The 15,211-nt window shown below is 41.8% G+C and overlaps 2 protein-coding genes, 1 non-coding gene and 1 pseudogene across 3 annotated transcripts; 3 read left to right on the top strand and 1 right to left on the bottom strand.

Moving 5' to 3' along the window:
- Positions 1-642: 642 nt before the first annotated feature.
- LOC136463429 (heme-binding-like protein At3g10130, chloroplastic) lies at positions 643-3,270 on the top strand. Its single transcript, XM_066462432.1, has 7 exons — positions 643-1,185; positions 1,290-1,360; positions 1,519-1,620; positions 1,747-1,851; positions 1,975-2,110; positions 2,843-2,952; positions 3,053-3,270. Exons 1-7 carry the CDS (start codon positions 912-914, stop codon positions 3,131-3,133), a joined length of 879 nt encoding a protein of 292 aa, XP_066318529.1. The 5' UTR covers positions 643-911; the 3' UTR covers positions 3,134-3,270.
- A 735-nt stretch (positions 3,271-4,005) lies between these two features.
- LOC136463430 (alpha carbonic anhydrase 1, chloroplastic-like) lies at positions 4,006-7,757 on the top strand. Its single transcript, XM_066462433.1, has 6 exons — positions 4,006-5,423; positions 5,978-6,186; positions 6,488-6,594; positions 6,685-6,787; positions 7,155-7,337; positions 7,480-7,757. The coding sequence occupies exons 1-6, from the start codon at positions 5,345-5,347 to the stop codon at positions 7,624-7,626; spliced, it is 828 nt and encodes a 275-aa protein (XP_066318530.1). The 5' UTR covers positions 4,006-5,344; the 3' UTR covers positions 7,627-7,757.
- A 236-nt stretch (positions 7,758-7,993) lies between these two features.
- TRNAC-GCA (transfer RNA cysteine (anticodon GCA)) lies at positions 7,994-8,065 on the bottom strand. The gene has a single exon. It is a non-coding gene; the product is annotated as a tRNA-Cys (tRNA).
- A 2,196-nt stretch (positions 8,066-10,261) lies between these two features.
- Positions 10,262-11,596, top strand: LOC136463428 (uncharacterized protein OsI_031781-like; annotated as a pseudogene).
- The last annotated feature ends 3,615 nt before the right edge of the window (positions 11,597-15,211 follow it).

The raw sequence follows: 15,211 nt of genomic DNA, 5'->3' as shown, positions 1-15,211 counted from the left end.
ACGTGAGGAGACGCGGCAGGTGCGTCGAACGGGAGCCGCATCCGGAGACCTAGGCTCGCCGTAATTTAGGTTAACCGGATTTTCCTCAATAGGAATGCTAAACGCCACACGGGTGTTTTAGCACCTATAAACATATGATTTTTTCTGTGTGTCTGACATGAGGCTCCGACCGACTCCTCCCCTCCGCGTGCTCTCTTTCTCACCGGCGACGGACCGGCGAGCTCCTCCCAGTGCCCGCGCCTCCTCGCGCCCAGGCGACGGCGCCACGCGCAGCCCTCAGCCAGACCGGACCTCCATCGCCGCCACCAGGCCGGACCTCCGCCGCCGCCCTCAGGCTGGACCGCCGCCGCCGCCGCCCCCAAGCCGGACCTCCGCAGCCGCCCCCGTGGCATGGCCGTGCCCGCTCCGCCGCGATTTGTTGCTTGTGATGTGTGCCGACACAGCCGCAATTTGTCCTTATCTTTTCATAGGAAAAAATGTTTCCTGTGATATGTGCCAACCAAGAAGCCATGGGCGGCTGAAGGTAGAAGATGAACAGTGCGCAGCGACCGGCTGAGGGTAGAAGATAAACAGTGCATGTGGGCTGCTGGAGGTAGAAGATGAATAGTGCCAGGAAAATTCAGGTGTGGGGTTGGAGTAAAACACCCTCGTGTCAAACGGACAGACTCTTCCTCAAAGCTAGCAAAACCACCCAAACCGCCTCGCGCTCCCGCCCCAGATTCAGAACTCCACAATCCAGAAGTCGGAACGTAAAAATCTGACGCAATAGAACAAACACCAGAACGCAACCGCCTTCTCCCAGGGACGAGCGCCACCGGGCGGCCAGCTCACCACGGCACCACTGCGAGGCAATCGCCAATCCACACCGCGTCGCTCGCTCCTCGCGGTCACCGCTCCGAACTGGAAATCAAATGGCGCCGTCGCCGCTGTGCTCCGCTTCCCAGCGGCCGCTTCGAGCCCCAGGCCAGCGTACCCGAGACGTCCGCCCGCAGCGGACGGTCGTCGTGGCCGCCGGCACCCGCGTGAGCGGAGCGGAGGCCCGCGCGTCGCTGGTGCTGGCCCTGGCCTCGCAGGCGCTCTCCGCCTCGCAGCGCCGCTTCGCCGACCTCGCCGGTGAGGCCGCCAAGTACGCCTTCCCGTCCCGCCGCTTCGAGCCCCGCACCCTCGAGGAGGCCCTCATGTCCGGTCGGTAATAAATGAATAGCAACAGCTTGTGCTCCCAAAATCGTAAAATCCTCAGGATATGAGGCCTCGATTTCTGTGTTATAAGATTCATGTACTTTTTGCAGTGCCTGATCTCGAGACAGTTCCGTTCCGTGTCCTGAAGCGCGAAGCAGAGTACGAGATCAGAGAAGTGGAGGTAATTGTGCTAATATGTTTTCGTTTTTCAACCATGGGTTAAAAAAAAAATGGATTCCAAAATTTTTTTGTGCATGTGTGAAAATGGAATCCATTGGGATATGATAATACTATGAGGTTCATTGAATGATAGTGTCTTTTGTTGTGAACTCTGATCAGTCATACTTCATTGCTGAAACAACGATGCCTGGAAGATCTGGGTTTGATTTCAACGGATCATCTCAGTCATTCAACGTGCTGGCATCTTATTTATTCGGTAAGGTATTTGCCACGTTTCTACCACGGGTCAGAAAGTCCCTTCCTTGTTTCATTGTATAGTCATAGTCTCAATTAAAGTGAAAATTACATGATTTTAATTCACTTTATCGTTGGCATGCTTGCTTGCAGAACACAACCTCTGAGCAAATGGAAATGACAACGCCTGTTTTTACTCGGAAGGGCGAGTCAAACAGTGAAACAATGGACATGACGACCCCAGTGATAACAAAGAAGGTGGATTTTGGCTTTCACTTGTGCCATTGTTTTGAGCTGTCTTTGTTTGGCGATTCAGGCTACTTCATTATCAAGAAAGTGATGAAGTTTTACCTTTCCTTTTTGTTTGTTTGTCACCTGCAGTTAGCTGGTAAAAATAAATGGAAAATGTCATTTGTGATGCCAGCGAAGTATGGTTCCAACTTGCCTCGCCCAAAAGATCCTTCTGTGACTATCAAGGAGGTGCCCAGCAAAATAGTTGCTGTTGCAGCCTTTTCAGGTCCATAATCTTGTACTTCTGCCATACCCATTTCATAACAGATGTGATTTCTGCCCTGGTTTTTAAGAAGCTATCTTGTTAAATTCAGAATCAAGTACGTAATTTATAGGTACCAATTTTGAAATCTTATTTTCAGTATTTGTAATGAAAAAGTAGAAATATTCTGTATCAATTTTCTGTGCCTTTCCTTCTGTTGATTACTCAAGATACCAACCGAAACATGTGCATGGAGCCTGCTGTTATTATCACTAACCACATGACTTTTGTTTTCAGTCAGGAAATAGTTTAGAATGATAGGAGTTGTCATGTTCCTTCCCAATTCAAAACCTCCAACACAATCTTTAATATGGAGTTACTTTCATGATGAACAAATCGAACCAGATTTTCTTAAGTTGTTATTATTTTGAAATGAGCTCTACCTATTTACCATTTGTCTTACAGAGTTTTCAATTTTTTGTTCAAATATAATAAAAGCACAAAAAAACTCTTTTAGCCTCAAATTTTATTGGCTACTAGAGAAAGTTTTCACAACAATAAGCATCTCCATTTGTTTTTAAAACTCTGAAGCTAAAATAGTGAGATGGTTAGCTCTCTGCTAAGTGAATCATTTCCCTTCATTCCTTGTTGATATCTTGGATATGATCAGTTATGAAGTCATATTGATACTGCAGTGCAATATTTGTCGACCATGCTACCATTGTCATAGTCCATACTACTTTTGTGTTCGTACAGGTTTGGTTACTGATGATGATATAAGCCAGAGGGAATCTAAATTGCGTGAATTTCTCCATAAAGATACCGAGTTTAGAGTGAAAGATGATTCAGTGGTGGAAGTCGCACAGGTAAAGCTTCTGAAATGGTTATGGTTTATGAGCTGTAGTTTTACCCAGTCTATTAGAGGAATGTTATCAGTGCCTGATTCTAGATTTTCTCAATCTGCAGTACAATCCACCTTTCACACTTCCATTCACAAGGCGAAATGAAATAGCATTGGAGGTTGAGAGGAATGATATAGACTTATGATGTCCTAGATTAACAAATAAATTTTTAGCATATGAGAGTGTATGCAAATGTTAGTTGTCCCTAATGTATATATGTACAATTTCTATCTGGCCTGTTCTGTATATGTGACATGTTAATTATCACATTCATATATTACTGAATTGTAGATTAAATATTAAGATCTAAGTTTATTTTATTTTCTCATTTATTTGTGATATGATAGTATTAGTGCACAGGGTTGGCCTTTCATAAGATCCATGTCATAAGCTAGGTTCTGCATCTATAACGAGGAGCCTTTTTTGTGGACGTCTAGTAATAGTTTGAGCCTGTACTTTTCTTCGTGCATGTGTTTTATGTTTTTGACATCTAGTAATAGTAGTGTTAATCAACCTTGTAGGACTGGTTAGGCAGCATATGTTGGCTTGCTGTGCGTGTAAGGTAGTTCCCAGCCAGGCTGAGCCCTTTGCGCTCAGTGGCCGAGTTGGGGTTTGCGGACGGTGTTTGGTGGTACTTTTGAAACTAAGAACTTTGTAATTTCGTTACACTAGTAATGAAATTCGGATTGACCGTGGTGGAAAAAATGTGGGAACTTTTTCACCCAAAGAATAGCTGTTGATAAGGATTCCCATGAAGTAGTACTTACCCGTATTGAGCTCTTCAATGTATGTTTGCTTCTTCTTTGATTCAAACTCTCAGTCTTGTATAGTTGTGATCCTTGTGCAGCACCAGGGGCAAAGAGGACGTATTCTAGCAGTTTCGTGATTTAGTTTGCCAGAGGTTAGATATTGGTATCATATACATGTTAATGTTGTTAAAGATAGTGGAACAGTCTCTTATTTGTTTAATAAAGTAGTTTCATATAATAAGGAAAAGATGTCCTTTTAGGGGGGAAAGATAGCATTCTTCTCTTACCAGTTTTTTTTTTTTTGAAGAAATCTTCTCTTACCAGTTCATGGTTGTAGAATCCATTAGTTCATTGTTTCGACACATGATTAATAGTTCTATAGGATCATGTAGTTTATGTAATTGCTCTGTGGTCGAGGAGAATAACAAATGCTTTGAAGTTAAACCTTGTTATTTTTACCCTCAACTTCTACGTTTCTGTCAGTGGGAAAGAACTCTGCTTTCGAGTTTTGACACAAGGGCCTATTTTGTGAATCGTCTGACTGGGATTTGTGATAGTTTCTGTTCTTGTAAGAAGTTCTGTTGTGCCTTTTCGTTTTGGGGGAGATATTGCAGCTGTGCCAGCATCAATTGTGTGCCTTGCCTTGTACAGGACTTCCTTGCAAATATCTTGGATTGGCATTATCAATTAAGGAACTCTTCAAGGCTGATTTCTGTGCTATAATTCATAAAATTTCTGATAGATTGCCTGGGTGGAAAGCAGTCATGATGCACCCAGCTAGGAGAGCCACTGTATGAGCAGTGCTCGGACTTGGTCGCTGGTCATTTTTAGTGGTTCATTGGCGAGCCTAGATGTAATTAGCCCTGCCCCACTAGGGGTTGTATGAGTCTTCTTAGACTCTCCTGTTCTTCTTAACATAATGAAAAGCACAACTCTCCAGCACTTTCAAGAAAAAAATGTACCTAATATGTTAATCTCATGATCCCAGATCCCACAAACCATCCTTCCATAATGGTATATTCCAGTTCAATATCCTTATGATGCCATACACTAGGAAGCTTTTTCTTGGAAATACCAATCATGGGTATAATACTCTCTTAGTTTGAGTTGTGGCTGCTTCGTTTTTGTTTGTTTGTGTGAGAAAAGCATAGTGTACTATCTAGGTATGGTTGTAAACATTGTTGATATCAGTTCCAAGCGAGCAAAATATACCTACATTGTTTCCATCACTGTGTAGTGATACATTTGTAGCTACTAAGAATGATTTGTCTTATTTTTATGTGTCATGGAGAAGTTACCTTTTGATTGAGCTGATATTGGACTAGACTGAGAAATTTATGTAATCATCCATGATGCTACAAGAGTAACGATCCCAATTAAATAAAAGTAACACTTTGTTGGAACCAAGACATTAAGCATTGAATCGGTCCGTATTATATCAACAGGTACAAGGAAGCTGGCTTATACAGCAATGTTATTCTTTTAGGCTTCCTATATATTTGTACGTTCTGCTTCTGACTTGAGGGCTTGTAGTTTTATGGTTCTCCACTACTCTGCATCTATTGGAAGGATACCAGAAGTTTATTTCTGAGCAGGGGTAGGGATAGATGGCAACTACCAAGAAAAGTGTGTTGTGTGTTGCACTGATGTATTCTTGCTTCCTCGTGCACCATGCATGTGACCATGGTATTTATTTCCCCCCTGCATTCTCACAAACATCATCATAACCAAAAAGTGTCATTTGCAGCAAGTTCGTTCCTGCTCTGTTGTATGGTACTTGATATCACATGGCATTGGCAAAAGTCTTATACTGCATTGTTTTTTAAGCTAGCTAGTTATTCTAGTCTTTAGCTGCCTTTACAGTATTTTTTCAATGTCGTTGATTGATCATTCTCCAGTGTTCAATGTTATCAGTTGCCACTGTCCTTACTCTTACCACTATCTATAGTTTCCTCCTGATTGTTCACAGATATAATTCTTTGACATTTCTGAAAGGGAACATGGAGTTTAAAGAACATAATTAGAAAGGTTCTTATAGAATTTAGAATGGAAATCTAGGTGTTTGGTCTTTCTATTTTTTGAAGATACACAATAATTTCATGATATGTTCAGAGGAAGAAGAGGGAAAAAGGAAAAGAAAATCTGAAAACTAAAATTCTTTAATTACAAAATCCTCATGAGGTGATGAGAGCCGTATTATGGTTGATGTCAGATGAGAACCTCTTTTTGACTTGATGCAGATGGTGTGAGCTTTGGTTACAGTGGAAGTACTGGCCCAAAGTATTGGGGAAGCTTAAGCCCTAATTTCACACTTTGCTCAAAAGGAATCCAGCAATCTCCAATCGACATTGTGAAGGATGAAGCGGTCTACATTCCGCAATTGGAGCCCCTTGAAAGGGATTATACAGCCACAAATGCAACCATTGTTGACAATGTCTTCAACATCGCGGTTTGTTCCGAACCGAATAGTTACTTTTAATTGTATTACAAAGTACTTTATTTTCTATGTGATTGTGATGTTTTACATACATTAGAAATAACTTTAACTTCAGACCCAAATATGTAAAAGAAAATGATTCATTCACTTTTTTTTTGCGAGTTAACAAGGTATATTTTTTTATATGCTACATTAGAAATAAATTTAACAACAGAAACTCGATTCATTCACATTTGTACATGTCACCTCCAAATTCTGAGTTGTGGATTTTTCAATATGGATCATCATCGTCTGGTGTCATTGAATGATGCAGCTGCGTTACAATGACACCGCTGAGACCGTGAAGGTGGGTGGGATAAAGTATAAGCTAAAGCAATTGCATTGGCATTCCCCATCGGAGCACACCATCAACGGCGAAAGGTTTGCATGTACACTCTGATGAATTGTACAGCATGGATTATCTGCTGTACTAATTTAATGCACCCATGCTTTATCTTGAGTCCCTGATAGGTTTGCGATGGAGCTTCACATGGTTCACGTAACTGAAGATGGAAACGTTACTGTTGTGGCCATCCTTTATCGACATGGCAAACCAGACCCTTTCCTTTTCCAGGTGGTTCTATGTAATTTTTGCACTTTGGTGATAAGAAACGAAAAGGATCCAAACTATTATGAATGTACATACTATATACATGTTTTTAGGTTACTTATGACTCGACAGTAATGATTAGATATATCAGGCTTGAACTACTCTGAATACCCATGAGACGTTGGCTAGTTCAAGAAGCCGAGAACTGAATGAAGTGTTCAAGGCTTGTATTTCTCTTGGGTTCAGAGCGTGGAAATGATTTGTCATTTGCATTTGAACTAGTAGATGCTTGAGCAATGCTGGTGCAGTTTCATGTTTAGCTTACCTTCTATCTAACCCTCGTAGTAGCCAAAATGTATCTCACTATTTTTGTTTTGTGCGTGACTTTCAGATAAAGGAACAGTTGGCTGAGTTGTATGCGGAGGGCTGCAAGGCGGAGAAAGGCGATCCTCTCCCTGTTGGAGTGGTGGACATGACAGAACTGAGGCACGGCGCCGATAGATATTACAGATACGTTGGATCCCTCACTGCGCCTCCATGCACTGAGAATGTGGTCTGGAACATTCTTGGCGAGGTAGTCACTATGCCCTGTTCGCCTGAACTTATTAGCCATGATACAGTATTTTTCTCTCACAACAAATCAGCCGACAGTACTTTTCAGCTAAGCTTTTCAGCGAAGCGAAGTTTGCTACAATCTGGAAGTTATGGATTTGCAGGTAAGAGAAATGACCAAGGAACAGGCTGCTGATCTGATGGCCCCTTTGGAGGGGAGTTACAGGCACAACTCCAGACCACTACAGCAATTGAATGGTCGCACGGTTCAGCTCTATGACAAGTCACTGAAAATCCGAAAGATGGTGTAGCCCACTTCAGTTCGATCTGTTCATGTGCTAGTTTGTTGCAAACTCCGACTACCAAATAATAGTGTAAATCGGCATGAAGATTGTAATGGTTTCGTCATGATTTGAGCTAAGAAATTGCATTCATGTTTGCGATCAGTTTTATATATTTCAGCAAATCGGTGTTGGCATTTATTCGCTGTTGGGATGCAAAACTACAAAAGTGAGTTGTCACATGAACTCAAATTATCTATCTGTTTTTAGTACGTGCATTAGGGTGGAGAGTGGAAAAGATGTGATTAAACCATAACAATTCGACCATCCGGTAAACGTTCAAAACTCGAGCATCCGGTAAAAGTTAAAAACGCAAAAAAAAAAGTAGGAAGAGCAAAGGGCCCATCCGGGTTCGAACCGGAGACCTATCGATCTGCAGTCGATTGCTCTACCACTGAGCTATGGACCCCATTTTGTTTAACCGGTCTTGTGAACTTATTTAATTTTGTTATTACTATTTAGTTTCTTTACTACACTTTACATCCAGTGATCCAGATAGATTGGATTTCTCCTGTGACAGTTCATCGGTTCCGTTTACTGGGTGGAGAACACCATTTGTCCAAAAAGGACTGAAGGAACACGTACATGCACGAGACACCGGGCCGATTGAAAGCAAAACAAATCACTCCAACCGAGCAGTGCATTCTGAGGTGGAGGAATGCATGGTCTGGACATGCAGGTGAGTGGGTATATATGTAATAAAGAGATAAAAACACCTGGTTTGGATCCAGCGAGGGATATTCGGTTAACCCGAAATCCACCAGCGATCGTTCCAGGTTGATAAAAGCTTATATAAATTAGCCAAGCATTTCTAGTAGGAATTGTTCAATGTAATGGCTCCCTGGAAACCGAACGAGCCCTGAGTAGGTATGTAATACTACCTACCTTTTTCTTCCTCCGTCCTAAAATACAAGAGATCTAAGTTTGTCATAAGTCAAATTATGTTAACCTGGACCAAAATTATAGAAAACAAGAATAGTTACGATTTCAAATTAGCATAATCGGATATGTTATGAAATATATTTTCATAATTTACATCTTTGATGTAATAGATATTAATATTATTTTCTATAAATTTAATCAAACATTGTATAGTTTGACTTAGGACATAAAAAATTAGTGTTGAATTAATATAATTCTGAACTCTGAATCATAAAATTAATTTAGACCGAAACTAGTCAACGACATCCATGCAGTAGAAAAATAAGTTTTACTATTAGTAGATGTAAGAGATCGAAATCTCGTTTATCTTCAGAATATGCACTGTGTATTTATTCTAGCGTCCGGACGTCTGGCCACATGAGGTGTCCAGACGCCGCTCCCATTCAAACGCATCTACCGCGCCCCATCCCGTCCTTGTGTAACAGAAGCGCGCCCGCTGTGCTTGCCTCATCCCATCTGCGGATGCACACCGTGGAGGCGTATGCCGGCCTTAGGCACCTACACGGTGACCCACAACGGTGCCCCATTACCGGGGCCATTGCAACATGTGCTCTCCTAGATCTACTTTTGAAACACTTGCAACATACGATTGAAAACAGATGAAACACTCGAAACATACGCTTGAAACATGCGTTTATAGCCATAACTAACTACATATGCAACATCGAGATTTACTTTTGCAACATCTAGATGAAACTTGCAACATACATATGAAACATGCGCTTGAAACATGCATGTTATGCGACATCCAAATATATTTCTGCAATATCCAGATGAAACACTTGAAACATACATATAAAACAACTGAAACACCGGAAATATATGATTGCAACATGCGTATATTGTTATTGCAACATATGCAACATCCTAGATCTACTTTTGCAATATCTAGATGAAACACATGAAACATAAGTCTAAAACGCCCGAAACACTTGAAACACGGCATCTCCGGCGATCACGGCCTACCTAGTGGGGAACTTTGGTAACCAGCAAGCTCGGGTTAGGGGACGTCGAGAGCAACGATCTAGCGTACACCTAGGCGCAACCCTCTCCTTCCTGTCGACGAGCGAGGTGGATGGGGCGCAGGCGCAGACCTCCTAGGCACATACTTAGGCCTCCCCTGCATTCCCTTTCGCGACGAGCGAGATGGATGACGGCGCGGCGCGGGACGGTGGCACGGCGTAGCGCGGGATGGTGGCACAGGAGCCAACAACGGTGGACAGAGATGGGGAGAAAGGAGCAGAAGACAAAAGAAGACTTGCGAAGCGCGTGTGGGAAGGCAGAGAGGAAGGGAGAGCACGGGGGCAACGGGGCCTAAATTGCATCTGGAGTGTTCTCGAGCGGAGGGAAAGGCCCACCAGCCGACCGTGTTGTTTCGTGGGCGGGCTAATATATTTTGTGTGGTCCACGGTCGGAGGAAGCGTCCCTCCGTCGGTCCTTGGTCAAGACGGAAGAGGACGGAGGGGCCACGAAGAAGCACCAGGCTTGCATGGAAGGTACCCAATTCTGGAGCTAAACTCACCCGCAAGTCTCTCTTGGGCTCACCTTGATTACATTATCACCTTCCATCCACCCATGCATGCACTATTTATAGTAAAAGGTGTTCACCGTTTAATAAAAAGCCGAGAGCCACCGTCTAGCTTGCATTGTGAACCAGCTGAACTACCAACAGTTGTTAGCATACATTTATCCTAAATTTTTACCATGGCCAAGATCCTCCTACTGATCATGATCGTCCTTGTTGCTACCATCACAGCCGTGGAAGCCACTCCGCCAGTGCCGGAGCAATCGTCCGCCGAAGTTGACAAGAAGATCAACGAGGTGAATCTGACACTGAAGAAGGTTTTCGACGACGTCATCGCCTCCGCCCCACCGGCCAAGAAGAAGGAAGCCATAGACGCAGCTTCGCATCGCCGAGCGCGCCCTCGCGAAGGCCAAGGCAGGAGGCGAGGAGAAGGTAGCAACACTTGCCTTGAAATACGAGTTAAGCGCCAAGATCGTAATGGAGGCACTGCCGGCTATGAAGCTAGCGAGGATGGAGGAATTGTTCAACGCCATGGCTGCACCAAACCACAAAGATTGCGCCACCAACGTCGACGACAAGCCCTTCTGCGAGACCGTCTCCAAGCTGCAGAAGGCCTTCAAGGAGGTCCACGCTGCCGTCCCGCAAGGCAAGAAGGAGGAAACTATCGACGATGTGTTCCTCATCAATCAAGAATTCGCCCCCACTATCAGGGCTATCAACAAGGCGTACGTGGATGGAGATGAGAAGGAGATCGCGGCGGTTCTAGCTACCTACAACAAGTGTGCCGATGCGATCCTTGCAGCTGCGCCCGCTGAAAAGTTCAAGGTGATGCAAGAGAGCATCGCGGCCGCTTCCCGTGTATCGTCCGGAAAGGCATAGTGGCACCACAACTTTGGATCGACCACTTTGCAACGACGCCATATCCATACGCTTAGCGTCAATGATCGCATATCACTAAAAGCATAGTGCCGTTAAATCCTAAAATAAATTTAGAAAAATATGAACACCCATGTAAGTTGAGGACTTAAACCCGGATAAGCAGGTTCGACCACATGAAACCTAACTAGCTGATCTATGATCAGTTCACTAGTTGGTTGTTTAATGTCTTCAGAAAACATGTTTGTCTAGAATGTGCGTGGTCTCAATGGCCGCGCGTGTCGAAGTGCTATAAGAGAGTTTGTAGTGCTGTAGGGGTGTTCGGCTGGTAAGAATTTGAGCTGGTTTTGACTGATTCAATAGTATTCTGTGAGAGAGAATAAGCTAAAACAAACTGAAACAAGCCGAGACTATACAAGCCGAACAGGGTCGGTGTCTGCTATGAGCTTGAGTCACAGCTTAGTTCTGTGTAATTAGGATCAAATCTGACGAGGTGTTCTTAGTTCGGTAATCCTGCGATTACCACCCTAAGATGTGCTTGTATTCACTCTATTTCTTCTTAGGAGCTGTTTGGATCCTTTAATTTTGAGAAATTGAAATTTATTTAATAAATTAGGCTATTTTGTTTGGAATTTGACATTTTACCACTTTTCAAAGTTCACATATAAGCCTATCTCAAATTCATAGTGTGAGAGATAATAATTGATTCTATAGATAACCATGCTATGTTTCTATTTTACAACTTATAACACGTTCTTCAATTCGCTGCCCCACGGTAGAAATGTAATAATATACGAATATAATCTATATACAATCATATTAGCTTAATTAATATATGTCTAAATTATGATTATTAAAATAAATTTAATTCTAAGGATTGAAACGGGGCTTTAGTGAAAAAAGGTGTCAAGGCACGATCGCGAAAAATAAAACTCTGCTCTATTTTTTTCTTGTGAGCAAATATATAATTTTAATATGTGATCCCATCAATCTCCGTGTATTCAATCTCTTGCAATAGGATCTTGTTGACGCAAAAACATAGATGCCAAAGCATACAGGGAGCCCCAGTACTGGAGAGCACCTCGTTTGCACACGAGGCAACTGGCAGTAGGGGGATATTCACCGTGCTTTTGTAGGATGGACGACTAGGGCCGACAGGGCTCTCTTCGGCTCCGGCTCTGCTCTATGCTACAGTGCCCAAGGAGCCAGAGCCGAAGGAGCCCGAAAACGTGGCTTCTTCGAGTTTCTAGTTTATTTTGTGAGGAGAGAGAAAAAAAGCTTTCTTCTACAACACCTGATTTAGAGGAGCCGGAGCCCCTGTAAGCCTTGCCAAACAGAATCTAGGTTCCAAGCCTTTGCAAGCGACTAATTTCTAGGTAAATTAGCAAAGGCCACCAAAATACTCATTCGGAATGGACCCAGTCAGGTGATGTGCGTCGGGTACCACATATCAAATATCCAGATCTCCTCTATTTATGATAAAAGGGCACAACAATCCTTTGACCTTTAACACCCATGGTGTTAGCAGGCACATGATAAGTAGTGGGTTAAGACTTAAAAAACATATCAAATAGTTCTTCATATGCTCTAATCTAAATTAATACATTTATTGATGAACATGTAGATTTTAAAATCTTTTAAATAAGATCAAACTATTTTTTTGCCAAAAAAAGACTTAAAATTATTAAATAATAATTTGTGTCACAAATGTGATAAAATTTTTAATTGCGTAAAAGAATAAGTTAAACATCATTCATGACTGAAAGAGAAATTAAAACTAAAGGATATGTTGAAAAGCTTGTTACCACCATCTGTCCCAAATTATATCGTTTTGTATTTTCTAGGTACATAGCTTTTGCTATGCACCTAGATATATAATACATCTAGATACATAGTAAAAAATACCTAGAAAAACCAAAAATAAGCTATAGATTGAAACGGAGGGAGTATCACATTATTAAATGATGAAGCTTACGTAAGTTAAATAACTTTTATTAATAATAACGTAAATACTTGTGATGCCAACAAACTTTTCAATAGTGCTCAAACAACTCTAAATCAACTCATGATCAAAGGCAGTAAGGTTTTGCACATGAAAAATCACAAGAAAATGCTTAAAAGGGTCAAAGAAAACCTAAGTGTCGATTAATTGATTGATGCATGTTTATGGATGTTTATAAAATAATATTATTAAAACACTAAAAAATATGCCAACATGAGAAAACATCTACAAGGAATGTATTTTACAGTAGAAAAAGTTATATAGTACAAAATTATGTTGAAAAGCATTCCAAATAGAACCATAAAGTTTGAATGGATTAAGGAAAATCAACCCTTTTGACTCTAAGCCTAACTCTAAAAGATTGGCTGACATTAACCTTTTGGTGAATCGCGTTCTCCCAATTTTTCTTAACAACTCACTTCAGTGCTAACAAGAACTACTTAGCATATACCATAGAGAAGGACAATAGTGTAAACACTTCACCTTTAAGCGTGACTGGGTCACCAATTTCGGGCTCTAAGTAGGCTAAAAACTATAAGTTTTCAGCAGGGTTCATGTCAGCTAATAGGGCAAATTAGCTTTTATGGCTACCAATCTCTTAATCTGTTACTTTAATCACCTTGGCCATTTTACATATATTCACTATAGAAAACAGAAATTTTTTAGCGGCCTAGAATTTCCTTAAGTGCCGAAATCTCTTGCCGCCAAGGAATAATCATTTCCTCCGTGGTTGTAGTAAATTGCCAAGATAATTTGTATCCTTTGGGGTTCCATTCGGCCTTCAAGGAAATATGCAAAGACGGCCATTTCCTTAAGTGCTATTGTAATCTGCCAAGAAAATCACCATTTTGAAATTAACCTCATATGTAGAAATGATTTGAACCAAAGTTGTAGTAATATGAAGAGATCTAAAATTTTCCAGTTCAAACTTTTTACATTTGAATTCGGTTAGGGTTCCCAATATACATTACAATATTCACCGGATAAAATACAAAAGAAATATATCGGACACCTTGTCAGAAGTGACTTCGAGACATAGTGGTAATTAGTCCTTAAATGAGAGACTGGGTTAGGAGAAAACAAGATACTCTATCATGCAAGTCTTAGTGAGAGTTTTATGTCCCTGTTTATAGGACTATGTTGGAAACAGTATAAACAAGTTTCATCTCTGTAAAACTTATTTCATCCTATAAAACTTTTATGATCTCTTTCTCTCTCTTCATATAAACTATGCCATGTCAACTTATTTAATGTTCACGAAACTCCTGTTGAGGCCGGCCTCAAAGACCAAATGCACGCATCTCGAGGAAAGATGGCCTGAGACCAAACGCATGCATCTCGAGGAAAACAACACGCGTCGATCCGGGCGCAATATATGGAAAATAATCAACGGTAAATGCGAGACTTGCAAACGGCGCGTGACAAAAAAATAAAAAATATATTTCTTCGGCTTCGCAGAACTTCACGAGCTTCGGGGGCAGCATTAGGCCCTCCACAATGGAGAGTGATGCCCAAAACTATTGAAGGTCCACGTGAGAGAAGTTGGCATCGATCACTGTTTTGACACCAGTCGTGGGGCCCACAGAGAAAATAGAAAAAAATGAAAAAGCAAAAGCTAGAACCGGTTCCGTGCATGTGCTGGTTCAGCATGTGTGTCAATCTCTCTCCTCCCTCTTCTTATTCTATTTAGTTAGCACCACTGCTTATACTTGCGTCGCTCCCATTTCTATTGGCATTGGCATCGCTTGCTGCAATGGCAGGAGCGGTGCTCCAAATTTCTCTCTCCATTTGAAGCACCACTCAAGCGATACACTGCAAGGGCCTTAGAGGCGAAGGACTTCTCGTGATCTTCTTTCCGACCGAGCGATTTCTAAGCAGCATATCAGACTTTGACTAAGTGTAACAAAAAAGGACTGACTTGCCCTTGTTAGGATAGGAATATTCTCAGAATCTAGGGCTGCTGAGAGAGCACTTTGGTCCGCCAATTGTAAGAAGAAGCGGCATAAATAGAGCTCCACGTCAATAAAGAGGACGCCTTTTGCTCACAAAAATTTCAATGTAATACCTTGGATTCTCATTTCAGGATTCATTTTTCTGTAACTAACAGTCCAAGACTATGGTCGAGGACAACAAAAAAGTAATTAAAAATAGAAGGAAAAACAACGAGCCCATTTGATTCATTATTGCCAAATGGATAGCCATCGGTTGAG

The sequence above is a fragment of the Miscanthus floridulus genome, chromosome 7 (genome assembly GCF_019320115.1).
Source record: "Miscanthus floridulus cultivar M001 chromosome 7, ASM1932011v1, whole genome shotgun sequence".
Classification (NCBI taxonomy): Eukaryota; Viridiplantae; Streptophyta; class Magnoliopsida; order Poales; family Poaceae; genus Miscanthus; species Miscanthus floridulus.
The sequence above is the reverse complement of the archived record's forward strand: the minus strand, read 5'-3'. Positions and strand labels throughout refer to the sequence as shown.

Excerpts from the sequence above, each read along its gene's own strand:
- LOC136463429 (XM_066462432.1), top strand. The coding sequence starts at position 912 with ATGGCGCCGTCGCCGCTGTGCTCCGCTTCCCAGCGGCCGCTTCGAGCC. Across the intron at positions 1,361-1,518 it reads ACGAGATCAGAGAAGTGGAG|TCATACTTCATTGCTGAAAC; the intron begins GTAATTGTGCTA and ends AACTCTGATCAG. Across the intron at positions 1,621-1,746 it reads CATCTTATTTATTCGGTAAG|AACACAACCTCTGAGCAAAT; the intron begins GTATTTGCCACG and ends GCTTGCTTGCAG.
- LOC136463430 (XM_066462433.1), top strand. The coding sequence starts at position 5,345 with ATGGCAACTACCAAGAAAAGTGTGTTGTGTGTTGCACTGATGTATTCT. Across the intron at positions 5,424-5,977 it reads GCACCATGCATGTGACCATG|ATGGTGTGAGCTTTGGTTAC; the intron begins GTATTTATTTCC and ends GACTTGATGCAG. Across the intron at positions 6,595-6,684 it reads CACACCATCAACGGCGAAAG|GTTTGCGATGGAGCTTCACA; the intron begins GTTTGCATGTAC and ends AGTCCCTGATAG.